This window comes from Rhinopithecus bieti, unplaced genomic scaffold (genome assembly GCF_001698545.2).
Source record: "Rhinopithecus bieti isolate Rb0 unplaced genomic scaffold, ASM169854v2 scaffold_70516, whole genome shotgun sequence".
Classification (NCBI taxonomy): Eukaryota; Metazoa; Chordata; class Mammalia; order Primates; family Cercopithecidae; genus Rhinopithecus; species Rhinopithecus bieti.
In genome coordinates, this window is record NW_016826783.1 from 620159 (window position 1) to 645638 (window position 25480).

General features: G+C 48.7%; 1 protein-coding gene across 1 annotated transcript in view; it reads right to left on the reverse strand.

Annotated features, from left to right (window-relative positions):
* Nucleotides 1-16522, reverse strand: part of CAMKK1 (calcium/calmodulin dependent protein kinase kinase 1) — a 20752-nt gene extending 4230 nt beyond the window's left edge. Inside the window, exons 1-7 of the mRNA XM_017863622.1 lie at nt 15943-16522; nt 11555-11754; nt 8104-8157; nt 7217-7290; nt 5116-5203; nt 4766-4894; nt 1659-1762 (exon numbers count right to left, since the gene is read on the reverse strand). Of these exons, the coding sequence (XP_017719111.1) occupies nt 1659-1762; nt 4766-4894; nt 5116-5203; nt 7217-7290; nt 8104-8157; nt 11555-11754; nt 15943-16024 (731 nt within the window). The 5' untranslated portion in view covers nt 16025-16522. The remainder of the gene's footprint in view (nt 1-1658; nt 1763-4765; nt 4895-5115; nt 5204-7216; nt 7291-8103; nt 8158-11554; nt 11755-15942) is intronic.
* Nucleotides 16523-25480: the final 8958 nt, after the last annotated feature.

The window sequence follows — 25480 nt, forward strand, 5'->3', positions numbered from 1 at the left end:
TATATATATATATATATATATTTTAGACAGGGTCTGGCTTTGTCACCCAGGCTGGAGTACAGTGGTGCAATCTCGGCTCACTGCAACCTCCACCTCCCAGACTCAAGCAATCCTCCCACCTCAGCCTCCTGAGTATCTAGGACTACAGGCATCCACCATCACGTCCAGCTAATTTTTAATTTTTTTTTTATAGAGATGGGGTCTTGCTACGTTGCCCAGGCTGGTCTTGAACACCTGGGCTCAAGCAGTCCTGCCTTGATCTCCCAAAGTGCTGGGATTACAGGCATGAGCCACCGTGCTGGCATAATTATGAATGGCTTCCCCTTTCACTCTCAAAAGTGTCCCCATTTGGATGTCAAATTATATATGTCCCCCCCCAACACACACACTAAGCACAATTCCAGCATCAGGGGCCTGTATTCCTAGATGAATTCAGAGAATCCTCCCCCAGCCGCAACTACCTCACTGGAGAGATGATAGAAAAACTGCTGTTGGGATCTCCAGGCCTCTTCCAGGCCCCACACCTCATTATGTGACTCTCCCTGGGTGCAAGCACTTCCAGCAGGGAGCAGATGTCAGCTTGTCCACTACCAGGGGACCCAACTCTTCTGAAGGGCCCTCTTACGAGAGGGAGACCTCACCGGACACCAACATGGTGGTCCCGGACAGGCCCGCGGACAGTGCAAAGCCAAGGCACCCGGATGGCGCCTGGCGCTGGGAGTGCCAAGGGGAGTGCGCCTTCCACACAGAGCAGGCCAGGGTGGGGCAAGCAACCCTGCCAGCCCCTTCCCTGAAGCTTCCCTCTGGGGCCAGAGGAAGGCAGTGGCTGTTCCAGGACCATGCTGTGGTTCAGGACCCCGACCGTCTTCTCTCTGCAGGTTTGTGTACAAACTCCAGCAGGCCTTATCAGCGTCCCAGGCTGGCTTGTATTACAGTGGAAGAAGGTGGAACTGCTGAGGACGAGGCGCACAGGCTCGAGGAGCTGCTTTTCTGGACCCTCCTAGGAGGTGGCGAATCCACGGGCATGGCTTACTGTGGGGAGCCCTCGGCAAATGCGGGTTCCTCTCCCGTGGTCCACGGGCCAGCCTGTCCCTGCTTACTCACTGGACAAGCACTCGCAAAGCGCTGACTGGGCGCACAGCCCCAGCAATGGCTGCAGGCAGCCTGGGCCACTCGGGAGAGCAGCCAACAGTCCCCAGGGCCAGGAAGAGGGGCCAGCGCCCCTCCCCTACAGCCCACCAGCCTCCTACAGGGAGCCGACATCAGCCTGTCTGCAAACCTCTGCCAGGCTGCCAAGGGCTGAGGAGGCCACAGATTTGAAGCCCCAGAGGGGCTGGACCCAGTCGGAGAGTGACATCAAGCTTCATGGAAGAAGGGTCTTCCTGCCCCATGGAGGGGTTGCGTGAGCTCCTCATCCCTGGAAGCGTGTATGTGAGGGATGCTGACCCTAGGAATGAAGCAAGGGCCGGGCCCAAAAGGTCCCTTCTAGCCCTGACTAACCTTGGGGACAGAGATGCACACAGGGCCAACTCCAAGACCTGGCCAAGTCCCCAGGCTCTGGCCTCGGCCCAACGACAGTGAGCGTGGGAGGATGGGCCTCAGGCCTCCCCACCCGACTCCAGGGAGCACCCGGCAGGCCTCGGCCCACTAGTACTTACACCAGTAGGTTTCCCGGAGCAGACATGGATCGCTCTTCCCTCCGTGCTTGGGGCTCAAATGGGTTCCCAAAGGAGCGCTTCCTCAGCATGGACTTCACCAGGATCTGAGGAGGACATGGTGGTGTGAGAAGCACAGGCCCCAGGCTCCCAGACACGCCACCTCTGCTCCGATTCCCCGAGAGCAGCTGCCAAGGGGGCCGCAGTGTGGGTCTCATTTCAATCAGCACAGCATGACATGGCGGGGACGACAACACGGGGACTGGCGGCTGGGGGCAAAGCCCTGGAATGGTGAGGAGCTGGGTGCCGCTGATGCGTGAGGAGGGGGGCCGGGACCGGTCCATGAAGGGGCCACAAGGCCAGGCTGAGAGAGTGGGGAGGGCCAGGGCTGGAAGTAGGAGTCTATTAGAAAATACCTTCTCGGCCGGGTGCGGTGGCTCAAGCCTGTAATCCCAGAACTCTGGGAGGCCGAGACGGGCGGATCACGAGGTCAGGAGATCGAGACCATCCTGGCTAACACGGTGAAACCCCGTCTCTACTAAAAAATACAAAAAAACTAGCCGGGCGAGGTGGCGGGCGCCTGTAGTCCCAGCTACTCGGGAGGCTGAGGCAGGAGAATGGCGTGAACCTGGGAGGCGGAGCTTGCAGTGAGCTGAGATCTGGCTACTGCACCCCAGCCTGGACAACAGAGCGAGACTCCGTCTCAAAAAAAAAAAAAGAAAAGAAAATACCTTCTCGCTACGGCAGCAATGCCATGGAAGATGCTGTGCCATGGAGGATGCTGTGCCATCCTTCCCACCTTCCGGCCGCAGAGAGGATGCCAAGAAGATGCTACTGCATGGTGAACCACAGCCGGTGGCTGAGCCAGGGGGGCTGCCAGGAGGGGGGCAGCTGCCGCAGCCTGGCTCTCTGCCTTCGTCCCTCCTTCATGACAAGGACGGTTCCATGCTCTGCCCACAGACACGCTGACTCACACACATGCAGAGAGCCAGCAGCACGCTTGCCAGTCCCTTCACTCACTCGCCTGTCTCCATCCATCCTGTCAACACTGGTCACCACTGGCTGCCTACCGTGTGCTGGACACTGCTCTAGGCACTGGGGCCACACTGAGGCCAAAATTCTTGCCCTCATGTAGCCCTATAGCCTTTTTATTTTTTTGAGATGGAGTTTCGCTCTTGTTGCCCAGGGCTGGAGTGCAGTGGTACGATCTCGGCTCACTGCAACCTCTGCCTCCTGGGTTCAAATGATCCTTCTGCCTCAGCCTCCTGAATAGCTGAGATTACAGGCATCCACCACCATACCCGGCTAATTTTTTGTATTTTTAGAAGAGACGGGGCTTCACCATGTTGGCCAGGCTGTTCTCAAACTCCTGACCTCAAGTGATCCTCCCGCCTTGGCCTCCCAAAGTGCTGGGATTACAGGCGTGAGCCACTGCGCCCGGCCATCATATAGCTTATATTCTAGTTTCAGGAAACAGGTGATAAGTAAAGAAGAAAAATCAGCAAAATATGTATGTCAGTAAGTGGAAAGGAAAAAATAAAACAAGGAATGGCGATGAGGTGTGACGCAGGGAAGGCTTGCTTCTCTCTAGGAGGGGACCTTGGCTCAAAAAGCTGCGGGAAGTGAGGGAGCAGGTCCCGTGGCAGTCGGGGGTGGGGCTCCCCAGGCAGAGGGAAGCAAAATCTGAAGGCTCTAGGGCAGCCTCTTCCATGGCACGTGGCCAGAGTCGAGTGCATGATGCGGGGACGGTGCAGGAGCCCCGCAGAAAAACAGGGCAGGGGAGGGCAGGCTGGGGGCCTGACTCTGAGGGACATGGCAGCCCCGTGAGAAGCAGGCTCTGAGCTGGGAGGTGACACACTCATGCCCCCAGGACTATGCTGGGTGCTGAGTTGAGCATTGACCAGGGGGTCGGGGAGTGAGAGTAGAAGCAAAGGACAGCGTGGGAGGTTCTTCCGGTGGTCTGGGAGAGAGGAGATGGTGGCTAAGACCAGACAAGTGGCCATGGGGACCCCGTGGGAGCTGCCTGGTTCCAGGGACCCCACAGAGCCAAGTAAGCATAGAGGGCAGGGATTCAGCCAGCTGGTCCTAGCTGGGCTGGGACCCTGCAGCGGGGGATCAAGTACAAGGCCAGGCCCTGCCAAGGGCAGTGGCCCTGGCTCTGGCTCCTGGCCTTGTGCTTGCCCTGACTCACTTGACTCTCAGGTAGGGGCAGGGCAGGGCTCTCAGTGGCCCCAAGTGGCCACCAGGTACTACGTGAACCACTTCCAAGTGCCAACACAGAAGCTGAGCAGAGGAAGAAGAGCAACACTGAAATGTGAGTGGGCTCTGGGGGAGACACAGGCACCATCTAACTGATACGTGGGCTTTGGGGCCACTTCTCCAATCCAAAGGCTGCCCGGGCCATTCCCCTGCCGTGTCCTCGGCAGTGCCTGGAAAACGGAAGTTCAGTAACTGTCTGGATGGAAGGAAATGCTTCTTCCAGTCACGGTGACTGTTGCTGTTCAGCAAAGGCTGTCTCTTTCTTTCTTTCTTTCCTTTTTTTTTTTTTGAGACAGAGTCTCGCTCTGTCACCCAGGCTGGAGGGCAATGGCACGATCTCAGCTCACTACAACCTCTGCCTTCCAGGTTCAAGCGATTCTCCTGCCTCAGCCTCCCGAGTAGCTGGGACTACAGGCACCCACCAGCATGCCTGGCTAATTTTTTTTTTTTTTTTGTATTTTTAGTAGAGATGGGGTTTCACCGTGTTAGCCAGGATGGTCTGGAACTCCTGACCTCAGGTGATCCACCCGACTTGGTCTCCCAAAGTGCTGGGATTATAGGTGTGAGCCACTGCGCCTGGTATTTCTTTAAATCGGTTACTCTCCTCACCGAGCCTCCTGGTCTCCTGACCACAAGACCTCCGGATACGGGCTCTGGGGAAGACACAGGTGCCGTCTAACTGATACATGGGCTCACTCCATGGGCCTCAAGCAGAATGGCGGCTCCAGTGGCCCAGGATCACAGCTGGCTGGCCAGTCAGGCCTCTGTCCCCCAACGGAGGCAGGCACAGAGCAAGGCTCAGGCCCCCCAGGCCCTCCAGGACAAGGGAGCATCTACCCCGGCCCTCTTACCACTGTGGTCCAGCTGGGGATGAGCCTGACTGAGTTCTTCACCTCCTCCTCTGTCACCTCCACCACACTGCAGTGCTCCTCCTCCGAGGGAAGGGGCTCCTCCCCATTCTTGGTCACCCAAGGGTGCAACTGTTGGGACCAAGAGGGCAGGGAGAGGGGGAGAGGTCAGGCCACAGGCAGACACTCAGTCAGCAAAGGACTCCAAGCCTTTACCAGAATCACCAGGAGGGGTCCAAAGTCTACAGACCCAAACCCAGCACACATGCATCCTGGTGTCGATCTCTCCAGAAGGGGAAACCGACGCCTGTTTTCTGTGTCCCAGCCCAGCCCAAGACCTCCAGTTCCCCGACCTTGATGTCTGGCACCCCAATTCTCGTCTCAGGATTCTTGTCTAGCATCTTCAGGATTAGGTCCTTGAGCTCATCGCTGATCTCTGGCCTGGAGAGGGCGAAGGAAGGAAAGGAGGGTGGGATCGCTGATGAGGACCCCTTCCTGTCCACCTCTCCTCCCCACACCCTTGCCCCTCGGATGGGAAGAGTGAGTTCCGGACAGCAGGAGGGAGCTTCCCAAGCGCTTGGAGAGCCTTTCCCGAGCGGGAGGTAAAGTCTCCCTCTGGGACAGAGGCATACACAGAGTTCCATGGGTGCTGGATACCCCACTGGGTGGCAAAGATGGTGAGGAGAGTTGTTTTATGGGACACCAGGGGCTTCGGTCCCACTCACCACCTCATCCTCTTCTACACCCAGAGAAGATCCTCTCTGACAGAGGAGGAAACTGAGGCCCAGGGAGGTTAGCGGGCTGGCACAGTGCCAGCCAGAAGAGTGCAGGCAGAGATGGGAGACTCAGATGGGAGGGAGCGGCCGCCCAGCACCAGGTCTCTCCCATCTGAGTCTCTGACCACATCAGCCCCAGCTCTCTCTGCTCAAACCGCAAGTTTCCTTGCCACCAGTGGTCTTGGGGAGCCCATCCTTCCAAGACTGGGGAGCAGAAAGCCACTCTCCGGACTGTTGACTTTGGTCCCCCCTGTTGTCTTAGATGCGTCATCCCTTTTAAAATCCCTGGGCTGGGGAGAAAGACATCGCCGGCAGGGGGTACAGCAGGAAGAGAGGCACCAGGGGTACAACTCTGGAGGCCGGGAGGGAAGGCAATCACAGGATGCGGAGGAAATGGACAGAGGCCTGCTGGCTGGTGCTCGGGAAAGGGAGTGAGGCGGCCCCAGATGAGCGGGTGGCAGAACCCGGAGATGCGTGAATGCCAGGGCCAGGGCGTGGCTTTGAGAAGCCTCAGACAAACGTCAGGCCGGAGATGTGGGCAGATTTGTTGAGCTCTGTGTGTCAGGGCTGTCTCCACCCAACTGTGTTGGCTGGACTGGAGGGAGGCCAGCAGCAGTGAGACCAGGGGGAAGGTGGCTAGACAAGTCTGGGGAGGGGCCTGAGGCCTGAATGAGGCAAGGAGTGCAGGTGGCAACAAGGCCCAGAGACAGGGAAGAAGAGGGCTCAGCGGGGCTTGGGGACCACATAGGAAATAAGCAGGAGAGAGCAGGAGTCGCTAAGGACAAATCCCATTTCAGTTTCTTTTTTTTTTTTTCCTGAGACAGAGTCTTGCTCTGTCGCCCAGGCTCACTGCAACCTCCACCTCCCGGGTTCAAGCAATTCTCGTGCTTCAGCCTCCCAAGTAGCTGGGACTACAGACGCACCCTACCACGCCTGGCTAATTTTTATATTTTCAGTAGAGATGGAGTTTCACCGTGTTGGCCAGGCTGGTCTTGAACTCCTAACCTCAGGTGATCTGCCCACCTCAGCCTCCCAAAGTGCTGGGATTACAGGTGTGAGCCACCGCTCCCGGCCTCCATTTCACTCCTGAAATGCACTCCCGAAAAGAGGAGCCAGGGAGCTCAGGCTGGCTGCCACGGTCGCCAAACCATCATGAGGCGAACCACGCATGAGCAAGAGGTCTCCCCCACATCCCTGCTATGCTCAGAGATCTCAGTCACAACGGGAGGAGTGGGGAGGAAGGGTGGCTTGAGACCCAGCCCCCTGACAGCTCTCCTCCAGAGCGTCCTCTTTCCATCTGTGAAATGGGAGCACGCACTGGCATCTAGAGGCTCCCCGACCCTGAGTGGGGGAAGAAGTTTCCCTTGAGTTCAGGGGCTGGGTGGGGCTGGCGCCACCGACCCCAGGCAGGCCTGCGGTGAAGGAGTCGTGTGAATGATGCCTGTGGTCATCCCTGGCCAACCCTGGATCTCAGGGCTCCCATCCGTACAGTGATGTCGCGGAGACCCTTGGCTCCAGAGTCCCACCCGTCCTTCTACTCGGGTCCCTCCTGGGGAACAGCACCGCCACCTTCGTATCTGCAGGCTGGGGTGGGGTCCTCAAAGGGCAAAAGCTCTGCTAAAACTCAGACACCAGGACTGGGTGGCAGCCCCCTCGGTCCCCTGGGTGGACAACTCACTTCTCAGGAAACACCACGGGCTCATTCTTGATCTTCCTGTGGAGGGCCAGGATGAAATCGTCGATGAATGGGCACTGCGGGGTGGAGAGGTAGACAAAGGATGTGGACCCAGGGCCTTGACCCGTGCCAGGGGACCAGCCCCCCTCCCTTGGTGGGGCCAGGGGTAGGGGGCAGCTCTGGGCTCCCATTAAATGAGAAGGACCTCAACTCATTTGTTCAGGGCCTGGCACACTGCAAATGTTCAACAAATGTTGACTGAATGAATGAGTTGCTGAGGGAAGGATGAGGCTGGGTGCACCCACTGCCATTACTGCCATCTGCGGCCAGGCCAGGCCAGGCCAGGCTGGGTGCACCCACCGCCATTACCACCACCTGCGGCCAGGCCTCCACTCCCAGGGCCTGGAGCTTGGGAACACGTTCACTGAAATTCCCTCCTGCGCCTTAGTGCGGTCACTAGAGCAGGAGCACCTGCAAGCAGGGATCTCGGTCACGTCAGCATCGGGTGTCCCCAGGGTCCGGCCTCAGCCAGGGTAGGGGTGAAGGACAATTTGTCAAACAAATGAGCAAGGGAGTGAACACGTGGCTCGATAAGTGAATCGCATTAAGGGACAGAGGGACGGGGAGCACTCTGGCTGGGGCGGTAGCAACACCACCACCGGCACCTCCGCTTCCTTGGGTGTCTGCTGTCCTGCGACTCCTTTGCGAGAAGCCCTCCGCAGGAGACCAGAGGAAGACAGAAAAAGCCCCTTCTCTCTCAGCCTTCTCGGAGCCAGGTGGGCTCTTTCAAAAGCCACTTTACTTAAGGACAGAAAGGAAGAGCCTGCATCCGTTGCCTGTGCCCACCTCACTGGACCTGCCCCAGCTCTGCCGGCAACCCCAGCACTCACCTTCCCATAGACAAAGCAGTACAACGTGACGCCGGTGGCCCACACATCCAAGGCCTGGAAAGAAACATGCTCACATCAGTCCCCCAACAGGCACAGCCACCTCTGCCCACCCAGCTCCAGTGGGCTGCAGGAGAGGCCTGCAAGAAATCTCTTCCCTCTGTCATGTACTCACTCAACAAACACTCCCCAGTGCTTGCTCGATGCTGGGCCCCATGCTGAGTGCTGAGGACACAGGGGCGGCCAGAACAAGGCCTCCACCCTCCAGGGGTTCTGAGTCTCCTTGGGATAAGCTCTAACCAGGAATGTTTCCAACTCAACAGGTACAAAACCTCCTTCATCCACAGGGTCACACAGGCCACTCCCATGTCATAGACGCACCCCAGGAATGATAGTATATATGGAACTTCTGCTCACTAAACCAGCTCGGGGGTTCAAGGAGTCATCTCTTCTCCTCATAATCCACCTTCTTCCTGATATTGCAAGCAGCCCCTGCCCACACAGAGGCCCTGTCCACTCACGCCCTCGTCCACTGCCACTGTAACAACTCCTCCAGGCTCCGAAGCACCCCTGGGCTTCCCCACGCCCTGGATGTGTGCTCTCTCTACGTTCTCCTGCTCTGGAATGCCACCTCTTCTGGTATCCGCTTTCTCACTTACGTGAATGATTCTCAGTCTCTACCCACATATTCCTGCCCCAGATGCATCATCTGAATCCAATCAGGGAACACCAGACAAATGCAAACTGACAACATCCTACAAAACAACAGGCTTGTTCTCTTCAAAAATGTCAAGATCGGCCGGGCGCGGTGGCTCACGCCTGTAATCCCAGTACTTTGGGAGGCCGAGGCGGGCGGATCACGAAGTCAGGAGATCGAGACCATCCTGGCCAACACAGTGAAACCCCGTTTCTACTAAAAATACAAAGAAATTAGCTGGGTGTGGTGGCGGGCACCTGTAGTCCCAGCTACTCGGGAGGCTGAGGCAGGAGAACAGCATGAATCCGGGAGGCGGAGCTTGCAGTGAGCCAAGATGGCGCCACTGTACTCCAGCCTGGGTGACAGAGCAAGACTCTGTCTCTAAAAAAAAGTCAAGATCAGGACAGACAAAGGAAGGCCAAGGCCCTCTTCCAGATGAAAGCACACCACAGACAAGAAGGTGAACGCAGCAAGTGGCCCTGGATCAGATCCTGGGACCAGAAAAAGAACAGGTTGTGAAGGACAGTATCAGGACAACTAATAACATTTAAATAAGGTCTGTGGATTATACATAATTTTTTTTTTTTTTTCAGAGTCTCACTCTGTCGCCCAGGCTGGAGTGCAATGGCACAATCTCAGCTCACTGCAACCTCCGCCTCCTGGGTTCCAATGATTCTCCCGCCTCAGCCTCCCAAGTAGCTGGAATTACAGGCGCCTGCCACCACGCCCAGCTAATTTTTGTATTTTTTAGTAGAGACGGGGTTTCACCACGTTGGCCAGGCAGGTCTCAAACTCCTGACCTCAGGTGATCCACCCGCCTTGGCCTCCCAAAGAGCTGGGATTACAGGCGTGAGCCACTGTGCCCAGCCTATACATAAGTCTTATCAATGATGAATTTCCTAATTTTAATCATTGTACTGAGGTTATGTAAGAGAATGTCCCTGTTCTTAGGAAATATCCACTAATGTATTTAGTGATAAAGGGGCATAATACCTTCAATGTAACTTTCAAATGGCTCAGAAAAATGTAGTATGAATACAGATAAATAGAAAAGATGATGAAAAGCCAGTGGGACAAAATGTCAACAACTGGTGAATCTGGGTAAAAAGACATATGGGATTTCTTTGTACTATTCTTCCAATTTTTCTGTAAATTTAGAATTATATCAAAATAAAACATTTAAAAAAATATTTATCAACATCGCCAACCTCTTTCTTTCTTTCTTTCTTTTTTTTTCTGAGACGGAGTCTCGCTCTGTCGCCCAGGCTGGAGTGCAGTGGCCGGATCTCGGCTCACTGCAAGCTCCGCCTCCCGGGTTCACGCCATTCTCCTGCCTCAGCCTCCCGAGGAGCTGGGACTACAGGCACCCGCCACCTCGCCCGGCTAGTTTTTTGTATATTTTAGTAGAGACGGGGTTTCACTGTGTTAGCCAGGATGGTCTCGATCTCCTGACCTCGTGATCTGCCCGTCTCGGCCTCCCAAAGTGCTGGGATTACAGGCTTGAGCCACCGCGCCCAGTCATCTTTCTTTCTTTTTTAGAGACAAGGTCTCACTCAGTCGCTCAGGCTAGAGTGCAGTGGTGCGATCACAGCTCCCTACAGCCCTTGACTCCTGGGCTCAAGGGATCCACTCCAGCCTCCCGAGTAACCAGGACTACAGGTGCGCACCATCACACCTGGCTAATGTTTTTTTTTTTTTTTTTTTGAGACGGAGTCTCGCTCTGTCGCCCAGGCTGGAGTGCAGTGGCCGGATCTCGGCTCACTGCAAGCTCCGCCTCCTGGGTTTACGCCATTCTCCTGCCTCAGCCTCCCAAGTAGCTGGGACTACAGGCACCCGCCACTTCTCCTGGCTAGTTTTTTGTATTTTTTTTTAGTAGAGACGGGGTTTCACTGTGTTAGACAGGATGGTCTCGATCTCCTGACCTCGTGATCCACCCGTCTCGGCCTCCCAAAGTGCTGGGATTACAGGCTTGGGCCACCGCCCCCGGCCTTGTTTTTATTTTTTTGTAGAAATGGGGTCTTGCTATGTTGCCCAGTCTTGTCTCAAATTCCTAGCCTTAAGAGACCTGCCTTGGTCTCCCAAAGCACTGGGATTACAGGCATGAGCCACTATGCGCGGCCTCCTGACCTCTTTCCTGGATACTCACATGTGTCCAAATGCCTCTCACCCACAGCCTCCCTGGCAGTGGGACGGCTGGCACTCCACAGGTAAAACAGCCAAGTGCCTAGGGAACTGCGCCAGACTGTGTAACCTCTTGTTCACATAACTTTGCCTCTGCTTCTGTTGCTTAGGAGAAAGCCCAAACTTCTAGGTCCTTTACCCTCTGTCCCCACCCTGTGCCCCTGTGTTCTCTGGTTCATTCTCTGGGCTCCGGGTCCTGCTCAGATCCTCCCCATTCTTCAAGGAACAGTTCAAATCCTGCCATGTCCCAAGATCTGCAGGGACCCCCAACTTCCCCTGAAACCATCCAGAGGGCAGGAAACAGGGTTCTCTTTGGCTCTGCCTCTTCCACAGCCTGGTCCAGAACCCAGCACAGAGCAACCAACCGTAAATATCTGCAAGGGAGATTTGGGGCCACTGTGCTGGAAAACAGGAGAAAGCCAAAGTTGTAGAGTTCGTCAGGCTCCAAGGGAGAAGCAAATATGTCGCTCCCTAGACACAAGGACCCTGGCACCCTCAGGTTAGAAACTGGGCCCCTGCAGCAAGCTATTACGCCCCCCACAGGAACCCCAGCCTGGCCCAGGGCCTGTGAGTCACCTTCCCACTGAAGCTGTGGCCGGAATCAGAAATGGCCTCGGGGGCCATGAACGCCGGGGTCCCGGCCGTGCTGGACAGTTGAGCATCGTTCCCCTCAAACTGGTTGCTGACACCAAAGTCGGCGATTTTCACGTGCCCGTCATCCCCCAGCAGCAGGTTGGATGGCTTGATGTCCCTGTGGACGATCTTCTGGAAGTGCACTGCAGAGAAAGGGAGCTTGCGCTGAGTGCTGGCCTGGGCACCGCTGTCCAGGACCCCACATCTGTCCTCGCCCGGCCAGGGATGCCGGCTGGGACATCCCAGCCCATGCACGCTTTCGTCTGGTGACGACCTGGGAGGAGGACGTCAGGGCCATCTGTTCCATGTAGGTGCACACAGGTGTGAGCAGCAGAGCTAGGACTGGAATCTTAGGAGTCTTTGGACTCCAAGTCCAGAGCCCTCTCCATGACAAACAAGGGACCTGCTGCTGAGTGGCGAGGGCAGAGGAAACTAGGGCAGGAGAGTTGTTTTTTTTTTTTTTTTTTTGATACAGTCTTCCTCTGTCGCCCAGCTTGGAGGGCAGTGGCGCAATCTCGGCTCACTGCAACCTCCACCTCCCAGGTTCAAGCGATTCTCCTGCCTCAGCCTCCCGAGTAGTTGGGATTACAGGTGTCTGCCACCACGCCTGGCTACTTTTTGTATTTTTCGTAGAGATGGGGTTTTGCCATGTTGGTCAGGCTGGTCTGGAACTCCTGACCTCAGGTGATCCCCCTGCCTTGGCCTCCCAAAGTGCTGGGATTACAGGCATGAGCCACTGAGCCCGGCTGGGAGGGGAGTTCTTCCTAGGCCAGCTCTGCCCGTTCCCTGTGAGTGCCATCTGCAGGCCCAAAGCCCATCAAAACCTTTCTCCAGTTCCATCCCCCACCCAGGCTAGGGAAAGATGTCCCTGCTGCTGGGAATGACAGTAAGACTTCAGGGGCCGGGCACGGTGGCTCAAGCCTGTAATCCCAGCACTTTGGGAGGCCGAGATGGGCGGATCACGAGGTCAGGAGATTGAGACCATCCTGGCTAACACGGTGAAACCCTGTCTCTACTAAAACAAATACAAAAACTAGCCGGGCGAGGTGGCGGGCGCCTGTAGTCCCAGCTCCTCGGGAGGCTGAGGCAGGAGAATGGCGTAAACCCGGGAGGCGGAGGTTGCAGTGAGCTGAGATCTGGCCACTACAGCCTGGGCGACAGAGCGAGACTCCGCCTCAAAAAAAAAAAAAAAAAAAAAAAAAGACTGTAGTGACTCTGCTATCCTACAGACGTGCCATCTCAGCCCTAGGGATCTGGGCTGATGGGGTTTCAGCGATGGATGGCACCCCAGGCCTTGGGATGAGCAGGATGACACAGCTGGGGTGTAAGGTCAGCCACATACCGTAGGACGAATCCCAAATCAGAAATGACCTAATAGGCTGGAAACCTGCCCTGCTTCCTGGGCCTAGGACCACCACAAAGTGATGGGTGGCTCAGGCTGAGATGGCCGGAAAGGTCCCAGCCAAGAGAGACACTGACCCCATCCCACAACCACCGACCTGTGGGCTCCCTCCTTGGCAAATACCTTCCCTTGGACCAACAGACCCCAGGATGTTGGAGAGGAGGGAATAGAGAAGGCGAGAGAAGAGAGGGGAAGGGAGAGGAGGAGAGGGAGGCTGGGGGCAGAGAGGATGGGTGCCATATAACAATAACCATAAAACCAGTGGCACTTTCTTGATTGCCTACTATGTGCCAGGTGTACATCACACGAGAAATCTGACACACACCCATCAGGGCACAGAAGCTCGGGGGGTGGATATTTGACCATGGAAAGTAGTCTCATGTTCTTATCTCAAACCCTAGCCTCTCCCTTGGACTCCAGCTCTTTACCCACATGGATTTCCAGTAGACATCCTGACAGATAACTAGGCAGCTAGGCATCGATCTATGTCTCTGTATATCTCAACATAGTGTAATAACATGTCTAATTCAGAACTTGATTTCTCTGCCTGCAACTCCCACCACCAACAAAACCAAACCAAAACAAAACAAAACAAAAAGCCCCTGCTGCTCCCCATTCTTTCCCATTCTGTGAAAGGCCAGAAACCTCAGGATCATCCTCAACTCCTCCCCTGAGACCCCACACCCTTCCCATCAGCAAGGTCTGTGAGCTCAGCTGCTCACATCTATTCCAGATCCAACTGCTTCTCATCACCTGCATCGCCGCACCTACCCCCATCGACTGAGGACCAGGCCTGGGCTGCCCTGACCACCGAGCCCTCTCAGGGCAGCCTCAACTCTCCCTTCTTGGGGCCAGAATCACGAGGCAGGTCTTCAGCGCCCTGGTGCCTCTGCTCATCCACCTGCCCAGCCCCTGGTGCTAACCACTCGGCCCCAGGGAAGGCCCTTCACTGTGATTAGCTGGGTCCTGATGAGGCTTTACCCAAGAACCAGGTAAGATAAACTCGTTTCTTTGTGGAGACTAGGGGATAGCAGACAACAGGACTTCAGTAGAAAGAAGGGACCACAATGGGAAGGAGGTAGAGTCAAGCTGGTACAGGATTGTGCCTGCTACTGACCGTACCAGGGTAAAATGTCCCCTTCCCATCCCATGCCTCTAGACCACTGGTAGGGACTTTCTGCAAAGCCGTCTCCTCTGTGTGCCTCAGTCTCCCCATATGTGCAAAGAGAGTATTAATCTGAAGGCAAAGGAGAGGCTCAAGCAGGATAAAGACAGTCCTGTTTCTGTCACTGCAGGTCAAACCTCAGCCAGATCCCCACCCTGTTCCCCAGGGAAAGAATATGCTCCCAAGAAACCAAGCTAAGATTTTATTTTTTATTTTTATACACGTATGTATGTATTTTGAGATGGAGTTTCGCTCTTGTCACCCAGGCTGGAGTGCAATGGTGTGATCTCGGCTCACTGCAACCTCCGCCTCCCAGGTTCAAGCGATTCTCCTGCCTCAGCCTCCTGAGTAGCTGGGATTACAGGCATGCGCCACCACACCCAGCTAATTTTATATTTGGAGTAGAGACAGGGTTTCTCCGTGTTGGTCAGGCTGGTCTCGAATTCCCGACCTCAGGTGATCTGCCCGCCTTGGCCTCCCAAAGTGCTGGGATTACAGGCATGAGCCACTGCACCTGGCCCAAGCTAAAATTTTAGAGATGGGCATCTCCCCTGGCCCCCAATCCAAGCCAGGACCCTGGGTGTCTAGGGGCTCTCCTCTCCCCAGACCAGCAAGTCACCCCATGCTGACCACACCACCTCCTTGTGAGTGCCGCCTGCAGGCCCAAAGCCCATCAAAACCCACCCCGCTGCCACTGCCTTAATCCAGGCCTCACCATCTGTCACTTGGGCTGCAGAAACAGCCTCCTCCCTGGCCAGCTGGCTGCCTCTCACCCTCTGATGACACACTCCAATCCAGCCCCCACACAGCTGCCAGACAGAGCACAAATCCCATCATGCCCCTCCCCATGCTTAAAGCTCTCAGGGCCTCACAGAGCTGGCAGGATGAAGTCAGCAAAGACCTCAGGGGAGGCATTCCCAGCCCTCATGCTGTGGCCTGGACAGTGTTTCCAGCATCATCTTTCACTAACCACTGCCCTCCTCTGCCCACTGGAGGCTTCAGCCAGACTCCACTTCTCCCCAGACTCAAAGAGTACAGGCCTAGGCTGGGCACACTGTCTCCTACCCCCATCCCTCAAAACCTGAGCAGGGAACTCGACTCATCCCTCAGGACCCGAATCATAAGTAGCCTCTTCGGGAGACTTCCCCAGCCCCCCAGCACTCCGACAGCCTCTGGGCCCCCCGGCCTTGGCAGGCACCACATTATTATCTGCCTGCCTAGATTCCTGTTTCTCCCACTAGGCCTTGAACTCAGGTCTGGGTCTTTCACCCCTATGCCCCCAGGCAAGTGAATGCAGCTAATGACTGAAATGAGACAGAGGCCAAGCTCACCTCACCCTCCTGAGCTCTCATCAGGCTAGGGCCCCTCACAGTTAAACCCACCCTGCCACCATGCCCTGGCCCCATGCCAGGGCAGACTCTCCCCCAGCAGTTGGACATACATCCCTGCCTTCCCGCATCTCTTGAGGCCCTGTGGCAACGCTAAGCTAGGCTAAGAACTCAGCAGAAGAAAGATTCAGAACAGCCAGGGCTCAGACCCACAGGAGCAGACACGTCGAAGGATCTGGCGCATGCCCAGTGAAGTCCACCCGCCCCCACCCCCCGCCCGGCCTTGGCCCCGCCCACTCGTGCATGCCCCACTCCCACTGAAGCTGATTGGCAGGCCAGCTCTGACTGACAGGAGCTGCTCAGCGCCTGCTCAGCCTGGGCTCTGCTGCCTGCTAGATCCCCCAGCCTTAGCGTGGGCAGGCTGCCCCGCACTCACAGTACTCGAGGCCCAGGATGACGTCCCGCAGGTAGAGGCGAGCTTGCTCCTCCGAGAAGGGCTTGTCACAGGGCACTTCCATGACGGGCCTATGGAGAAGGATGCGGGAGGGGCATTCAGCCGAAATCAGGGCACCCGGCCATTCAGGCAGTCGGGACGTCCCGGGAAACCTGTGCCCACATGGGTCCCTAGAACCCAAGATATTAGCTTTTTCTGCTATATAATAAAAAATGTAAAGCACACATACTCATACATATTCCGTTTCAATCATAATTTCAAATCAGCTTTCTCTTAATTTGATTGCCTTGATATTCCTTAACTTCTAAGTACCTAACAGTCTTAGAATCAAACAATTGCAAAGATGCCATTTAGAGCACTGTGTCTCAAACCGTGGATCCAGACCCAAGAGAGGATCACGAAATCAATTTAGTGGGAGGCAACTGCTTTTTTTTTTCCTAAATAAGTAGAATATATCAGAATATATTGCATGTAGTAAAGATATACGCTGTTTTGTAAAACTTTGGTTTCAGTTACAGATACGGATAGCAATAGAAATATATATTTCTTGTTTTGGATAGAGGTCAAAACATGTGAAAGCCTCCAAGTCTTTTTTTTTTTTTTTTTTTTGAGGCGGAGTCTCGCTCTGTCGCCCCGGACTGGAGTGCAGTGGCCAGATCTCAGCTCACTGCAAGCTCCGCCTCCCGGGTTCACGCCATTCTCCTGCCTCAGCCTCCCAGGTAGCTGGGACTACAGGCGCCGCCACCTCGCCCGGCTAGTTTTTTGTATTTTTTAGTAGAGACGGGGTTTCACCGTGTTCGCCAGGATGGTCTCGATCTCCTGACCTCGTGATCCGCCCGTCTTGGCCTCCCAAAGTGCTGGGATTACAGGCTTGAGCCACCGCGCCCGGCCTGTACTGGAGTTCTTAAGTTCTGTTAAAATGCAAGAAAAATACGTAAGAGGCATATAGATAGCAAAGGAAGCAATACAACTCTTCAGAGACAACATGGTTTTCTACATAACAAATGGCATACTAAAAATTGTCTGCATAGAAAATGTCTAAAAAACTAGTTTAAGAAGCTACAAAATATAAGGTCACAGAATACAAATTCATATATTTCTGTATACTATCAATGAACTATTGGAAATTGAAATTAAAATAACAGTATCATTTATAATAGCATCTGATATGGTTTTGCTCTGTGTCCCCACCCAAATTCCATCTCAAATTGTAATCCCTCCATGTTGAAGGAGGGATCTGTAATCCCCATGGGGGCAGTTTTCTCTATGCTGTTTTCTTATAGTGAGTGAGTGCTCACAAGATCTGATGGTTTTAAAAGTGTTTGCCAGTTCACTCCTGTGCTCTTGTCTCTCTCCTCCTGCCTTGTGAAGAAGCTGCTTGCTTCCCCTCAGCCTTCAACTGTGATTATGTTTCCTGAGGCTTCCCTCACCATATGGAACCGTGAGTGAATTAAACCTCTTTCCTTTATAAATTACTCAGTCTCAGGCATCTTTTCTTTTTTTTCCTTTTTTTTTTTTCAGATGAAGTCTCACTCTGTCGCCCAGGCTGGAGTGCGGTGGTGCGATCGTGGCTCACTGCAACCTCCACCTCCTGGGTTCAAGCGATTCTCCTGCCTCAGCCTCCCGAGTAGCTGGGACTACAGGCACGCACCTTATAGCAGTGTCAGAATGGACTAATGCAGCATCAAAAGTTATTAAATACTTAGTTATAAATCTAATATAATATGTATAAGATTTATATGAAGAAAACTATAAAGTATTGAAAAATGAAATAAGGCCTAAATCAATATATTGTATTTATAGGCTGATACACTCAATAATGTTAGAATTTTATCTTTTCTCAAATTGATTCATAGATTCAATGCAATCTCAATCAAAATTCTAGCAGAATTTCCCCTGGAAATCAACAAACTGATTCTAAAATTGACATAGCAAAGTAAAAACACCAGAAGATGAAAAAAATGTTGTTGTTGCTTTTAAAGTAAAGAACAAACTTTACTTATATTTGCAGCTTTCTATGAAAATATAATAATTCATAGAGAATGTATTCAAATACAAGAGTGGCTAATTTTCAACAATGTGTGACAGTATGTCAGTGAAGAAAGGACAGTCTTTTCAACAAGAGATGCTAAAATACTTGAATATCTATAGGCAAAAAAGAAAAAATCTTGACTCATACCTTGCAACAAATTAAACATTTAACTCAAAATGGACCATAGACCAAAATGCCAAACCTAAAGCTATAAAACTTTTGAAAGAGAACATAGTAGAAAATCTTTGTGACCTTATATTAGGCAAAACTTGTCTAGATGTAACACAAAAGTGTAACCCATAAAATATTGATAAATTGAACTTCATGAATTAAAATCTGATCTTCAAAAGACATTATTGAGAAAACAGAAAGGTAAGCCACAGACAGGGAGAAAAAAATTTGCAAAACGTGTCTGGTAAAGGATTTATATCTAGGATATATACATTACACTAAAATCTCAGTAATAGAGAAAAAAATTACCCAATAAAAATGGGCAAATGATTTGAATGACACTTCAGCAGAGAAAAAAATTAGATGAGAAATAAACACATGCTAATAGGCTCAACATTATTAGTCATTAGATACTTGCCCATAAAATTATGATGTGATACTACATGTCTATTAGAATAGCTTAAAAAAACAAAAGGCAAAAGCCCAATACTATTAAGGGCTAGCAAAGATCCAAGTGTGCGGAGGAGCTGGAACTCTGACACATTCCTTCTGAGAATGGAAAATGTTATAGTTGTTTTGGAAAGCAGTCTGGCAAATGACATTTTTTAAAGAATTGGAAAAAAATATTCTAAATACATATGGAACCAAGAAAGAACCCAAACATACAAAACAATCTTAAGAAAAAAGAACCAAGCCAAAGATATCACACTACCTAACTTCAAATTATACTACAAGACTACAGTAACCATAACAGCGTGATACTGGCACCAAGAAAGACACATAGAACAATGGAACGGAACAGAGAGCCCAGAAATAAGGCCACACACCTACAACCCATCTGATCTTTCACAAAGCTGACAAAAGCAACGGGGAAACAACTCCCCATTCAATAAATGATGCTGGGATAACAGGCTAGTCATGTGCAGAAGATTGAAACTGGATCTTTTTCACTATATACAAAAATCAACTCAAGATGAATTAAAGACTTAATGTAAAACCAAAAACGATAAAAACCCAGAAGAACACTTAGAAAATGCCATTCTGGGCATAGGCCCTGGCAAAGATTTTATGATGACCCCAAAAGCAATTGCAACGAAAAGAAAAATTGACAAGTAGAATTTAATTAAACTAAAGAGCTTCTGCACAGCAAAAGAAACTATCAACAGAGTAAAGCGACAACCTTCAGAAGGGGAGAAAATACTTGCAAAGTATGCATCTGGCAAAGGTCTAATATCCAGAATCTATAAGAAACTTAAGTCAATATGCAAAAACAACAGGCAACACCATTAAAAATGAACAAAGAACATGAACAGAGACTTCTCAAAAGAAGACATACACATGGCCAACAAGCGTGTGAAAAAATGCTTGACATTGCTAATCATTACAGCAATGCAGATCAAAACCACCATGAGATATTACCTCACATTGGTCAGAATGGCAATCATTGAAAAGTAAAAACATAACAGATGCTGGTGAGGTTGCAGAGAAAAGGGAATGATTATACACTGCTGGTGGGAAACAGCCACTGTGGAAAACAGTTTGGAGATTTCTCAGAGGACTTAAAATAGAACTATCATTCGACTCAGCAATCTCTTTACCAGGCATATAACCAAAAGAAAACAAATCTTTCTACCAAAAAGACACATGCACTTGTATAGTCATCACAGCACTACTCCTAATAAACAAAGACATAGAAGTCAAGCTACAAGCCCATACACAGTGGACTGGATAAGGAAAATGTGTACCATAGGATACTACATAGGTATAAAAAAGAATAAAATCATGTTCTTTGCAGCAACATGGATGGAGCTGGAGGTCATTATTGTAACTGAATTAACTCAGGAACACAAATTTTTAAATATCAGATGTTCTCACTTATAAGTGGGAACTAACTATTGAGTACATATGGATACAAATAAAAAAGCAATAGACATTGGGACCTCCTTGAGGGTGGAGGGTGGTAGGAGAGTATGGATCTAAAGACTACTTATTGGCTACTATGCTTGTAGCTGTTTTGGAAAGCAGTTTTGGCATTTTTCATAGAATTAGAAAAAATTCTAATATATAACTAAGAATTAGATGCTTATCATCTGGGTGATGAAATAATTTGTATATCAAACCCCCATGACTTACAATTTACCCATGTAACAAACCTGACTATGTACCCACTGAACCTCAAATAGAAGGTGGAAAGAAAAAGCAAAACAAAACCCACTGTTTAAAATAAAACAACAAACTTGAAAAATATAACCAGCTAATATAAAAGACAAAAGAGAATATTATTAACATAAAAGAACATATACTATTATTAACATGTTAAAATCTATAGAAAAAAATGAAAGAAAAGTGGCTGAGATGAAAGGAAGTTTTAAAAAAACCATCAAAGCCTCATAAACACAAGAAAGGAGCTGTTCACCTTAATAAGAGTAAAAATTTTCTACTTACCAGACTGGAACCAATTTAAAAATTGATGAAAATTCAGGCTTTTTTTTGAAGTTGATTTTCTCATAGTTATCTAATGACTCTCTACAGGCCTTCAGTTCTTCTGCTATACCAATATCTGTGCTGTCCCTATCCCCTTCTCTTCTCTGTGCCCCAGGAGTCCCTCATTGGCTGCATCACCCTGATGTTAAATGATACCATGGAAAAATATGCAGCTATTGAAATGATCAAGGCAGAACTATTTCAATGGACATGAATAGATGTCTCTCAGGCAGTATTAGGTGAATAAAGCAAATTATTGATTAACATATCAGAAGATCATATATTTCATAAAAAGCACTATGAAAGCAAACATGAAATGAATTTCTATGTTTATATGTGTGAAAAAGTTAGCTGGAAGAAAACACACCAAACTACTGAAAATTTACAAAGCTTAGGCTGGGGAGTCATGCTTTTAATTTTTACTGATTTACTTCACAGAAATGATCTAAAAACATTAGAACTCTTATTTTCTACTTCATACAGCCTGTGAAGGTGAATATGATTGTTTCTGTAATCATAACATTTTTAAAACTCAGTTTTGAAGTAGAATCAATGGGAGTTTTACTATATACATGAGTTATTTTAAAAGATGGATAATATTAATTTGTTTCCCACAAAACCCCTATTCAGTTGTTATTATTTCTAATTTAAAACTTGGTGGTCAGGCGTTAAGCCCTGAGATATCTCTAATAAAGTAAAAACAATATTCAATGAATTTGTTCGATATTTAGAGGAGATGTAAAGGGAAGTTTGATAACATTCATTTTAGACTCAGTAATGTTAGAGATTAGGTAAGTATACTAGAACATGAAACAAATCAAAGACGGAATCAGAAATAGAGCCCATGGTTCTTGCCCATGTTTCTTTATACTTTATTTTATTTTATTTTATTTTATTTTTTATTTTGAGACGGAATCTCGCTCTGTCGCCCAGGCTGGAGTGCAGTGGTGCGATCTTGGCTCACTGCAAGCTCCGCCTCCCGGGTTCAAGCCATTCTCCTGCCTCAGCCTCTGGAGTAGCTGGGACTACAGGCTCCCGCCACCACTCCCGGCTAATTTTTCGTATTTTTAGTAGAGACGGGGCTTCACTGTGTTAGGCAGGATGGTCTCGATCTCCTGACCTCGTGATCTGCCCACCTTGGCCTCTCAAAGTGCTGGGATTACAGGTGTGAGCCACCACACCTGGCCTATTCTTTTCTTTTACAGTAAAAAAATTCCCATGCATTGAAAATGTTTACACAGTTAACAATTTCTTTCTTTCTTTCTTTCTTTCTTTTGGTATTAGGCTATTGGTTTTTTCCTCAGAATACTTACAGTTTAAATTATTGGCTTCATGTTTTACGTAGTAGCCCCTCTTTAAATTTAAATCTCAAGATCTACTTCTTGCTAAGATCTACTTCTATACAGAAAACAATATTTGGGGTCTGAGGCCTCATTCTGATCAGTTTTAGAAGTTTCGTTCTATTATAATACATTATGATACACTGGTTTCAATTTTGGTTGTGCTATTACCTGTAGAGATAATAGACACCCCATGATAGAAAATAAAAAGAATGCAAAGTTTCTTTCTTTAACAGTTACACAAGTTCTTCTGAAACCTGTATTTTATTTTACTTTACCTCCACTCTATGGTACGTTTTGTACATTCAGAATTACATTTCTGACTCTTTCTTACATATTTCATAGTTAAATTAATGGCAATACTATTTAGCTGATGAATTTAGATAGTTACCAGAGTCATCAGCCTCTGCCACGATCCACAGTGTCCCCTCCTTTGCACCTTCCAGGGAATTTTTTCTTTGGTCTACCTGTGGAATTTGCCTCTCTCTTCCCTATTCCTAATATCACACCCCCAATTCAAGTCATTATCTTCATTTGCCTCAATAATTGCACTAATCTATTAGTTTATGTCTTTGCCCCTATTTTTCTCTCTTCTGATACATCTGTATTATCACCTAATTTGCCTTTTAAAAACACAGGCCATCATATTTCTAACTACTGCTTTAAAACCATAAATTGCTTGTCACATGTTTATTAGCATATAATAGTTTCAACTCATTAATATGACTACCTTGCTCTGACCATCTGGCCCAACTTTCATTTCTTTCACCTTCATTCCCCAACCCTTACCATGAATAATCTAGCTATCCCTATTATTTATTACTTCTTGACATGCCTGACGTTCCATATATCTTCTGATCATTTTCCACCTTCCTGTTGTCTCTTCTTCTTAATTTCTACGAGATAATAACCTCTCTCTCTCCCTGGAAAGCACAGCCCAAGTATCACCTCCCTTTAAGTCTTCTGTTGTATTCAAGGCAGAATTAGCAATGATTAAACGCTTGTGAATGATAAAGGCAGAGAGAAGTGCATAGTGACTATAAATGGGTCTGAGCTCACTTAATATTAAGAATTAGTGACAGGATTGGTGTTTTATACAGTAGAAATTACATAATTTTACTCTTGACACAAGGTCTAACTTAACTGGCACAATGTTATTGACATTTGCTTTGTAGTTCCAAACTGATGAAAATGAGGGGAATAATATTTTTTCTCTTTAACCAATTTTGTCTAGAATTATACAACATTTCTCCTGACAGGGTTCAGGACATGCTACCCCAAAATATGGCACCTTGGCAAATTGAATATTTCAAGTGGAAGGAATCTGAGAAATGGCACATGCAGTTAGGACTTTGTGATTTTCCCCTGAAGCAACACATAAAACCTAGAAAGGGTTTTCTGATCTTCCTCTGAAGCAGGAAATAGGATCCTTACGTGAGAGGTGCTGCTCCTAAAGCAAAAGCAAAGAAAGAAGCATCCTTATCAAAAGGAACGTGAATGAGCAGACCTTGCTGTTTCTCCAAGTTTACTGTATTTATACTTTTCTGGGGGCTTCTATACATGTCCCCACAACTCTCCACTTTTGGTCAAACCTAGCACAAATTATACTCAAATTTAGTCATTTATTCAGGTCTTTATTTCCTTTGAAGGCTTCCGTGTCATATAAATCTCATGTTAAATAAATTTGTATGCTCTTCTCTTGTTAACGGACCTTGTTATAGTGACTACAGCTGAGGACTCAGAGGATAGAAGGAAAAGATATTCTTTCTCCCCTACACTTCTCTCACATAGCATCTCTTTACTACCTAACAGTATTAATTACATTTACACAGTCTTCTGAATACCTACATATGTATATAATTTTTTTTTCTCCATACTATTTTTTTTTTTTTTTGAGATGGAGTCTCACTCTGTTGCTCAGGCTGGAGTGCAGTGGGGCAATCTCTGCTCACTGCAAGCTCCACCTCCTGGGTTCACAGCATTCTCCTGCCTCAGCCTCCCGAGTAGGAGTAGCTGGGACTACAGGTGCCCGCCACCACGCCCGGCTATTTTTTTCTATTTTTTTAGTAGAGACGGGGTTTCACTGTGTCAGCCAGGATGGTCTCGATCTCCTGACCTTGTGATCTGCCCCTCTCGGCCTCCCACAGTGCTGGGATTACAGGCGTGAGCCACTGCACCTGGCCCTCTCCATACTATTTAAACCATTTTAGCAGCCGGAATATAACAAAGGAACATTTACAAAGCTAATAGTTTCCCAAACAATTCTTTACTGTTTTCTGCCTTGTGGAAATAGGGGAGAAAAATGAACAATTATGAGTAAAATACAGTAGGTGAAAGAAAAAAGTCGGTTCTGGAAATGAAAGGAGAAATACTCCATTTTCCCGACAACATAGATTTTATCAATTTCTGAGAAACTAATGGCTATATTTTAAGTTTCTAATTTTTAAGGGACTACAAAATAATATTTCCATAATAGTGTTTTTTCACTGTGTCCAACTTGCCTTTGTAGACTTGTAAATATGTAATCTCATTTTGACACTAAATTTTTATATGCTTTTTCTATGCCGTAGTCCCAATATCAAAACATTATTTAAAAGGCAGAGTTGTTTTTTTCTGACACATTTCACAGTTGAATACGTCTGCCTTTTGGTGGGGGCTAGCTAAGGAGTCTATACCATCTGCATATTTGCTAGAGGCTTACTTTCCAAAATTTAACACATTTTTAGCTATTTCTTCTGCCTAATACCTAGCAGTATAATATAGAAGTTAAATAGCAATGCATTCCAAAAGACAACAATTTCATTTCTCCTCTGTTACTTAGCTAATTTACCCAGTGGAGCAGTGAGTAATCTCTTCAAAACTCAATTTTCTCACTTGTCAAATGGGGATGATATTAATTGTGTAACTTGGGACTGTTTCTAGGGCTGCTGTGAGGATTAAATGAGATTTTACATGTAAATATTTTGCTTAGTCACTGACACACAGTGAGTACTCGATAAATGTTTCCTGCTGATAATGATGAAATTATAAGTATAAATGAGACAGACAGGAAAATATTTAGATTCCATTGATTTCTGACGTAAAAATAATCACATAAAGTGAATGAAAATTTATATTTGTATTTACCAGGTGTTTAGTCCGTAGGAGAAAATTTGTTAATAAAGTTAATAGCAATAAACTTGATTTAGGAAAATGTTTATGTACTCACAGGACTACATGGTTTTATGAACTTCAGAAATATTGAGCTATACACTAACAATTCATACATTAACTACAAATGAATTCCAAACTACGATAGAAACAAAACTGAAAGAGGTTTACCTTTCCACAACCATTTCGTAACTTTGTAGAAGTTGTCATACATACTTAAAAGTTAAAAGAAGTACACATAAATATGGTATATTAAACATTCCTACTTACTGTATATATTTAAATTAGCCTTTCTCACACTAGTCTGAATTCATGAGGTTTTCCCGTGCACAAATTAAATTCT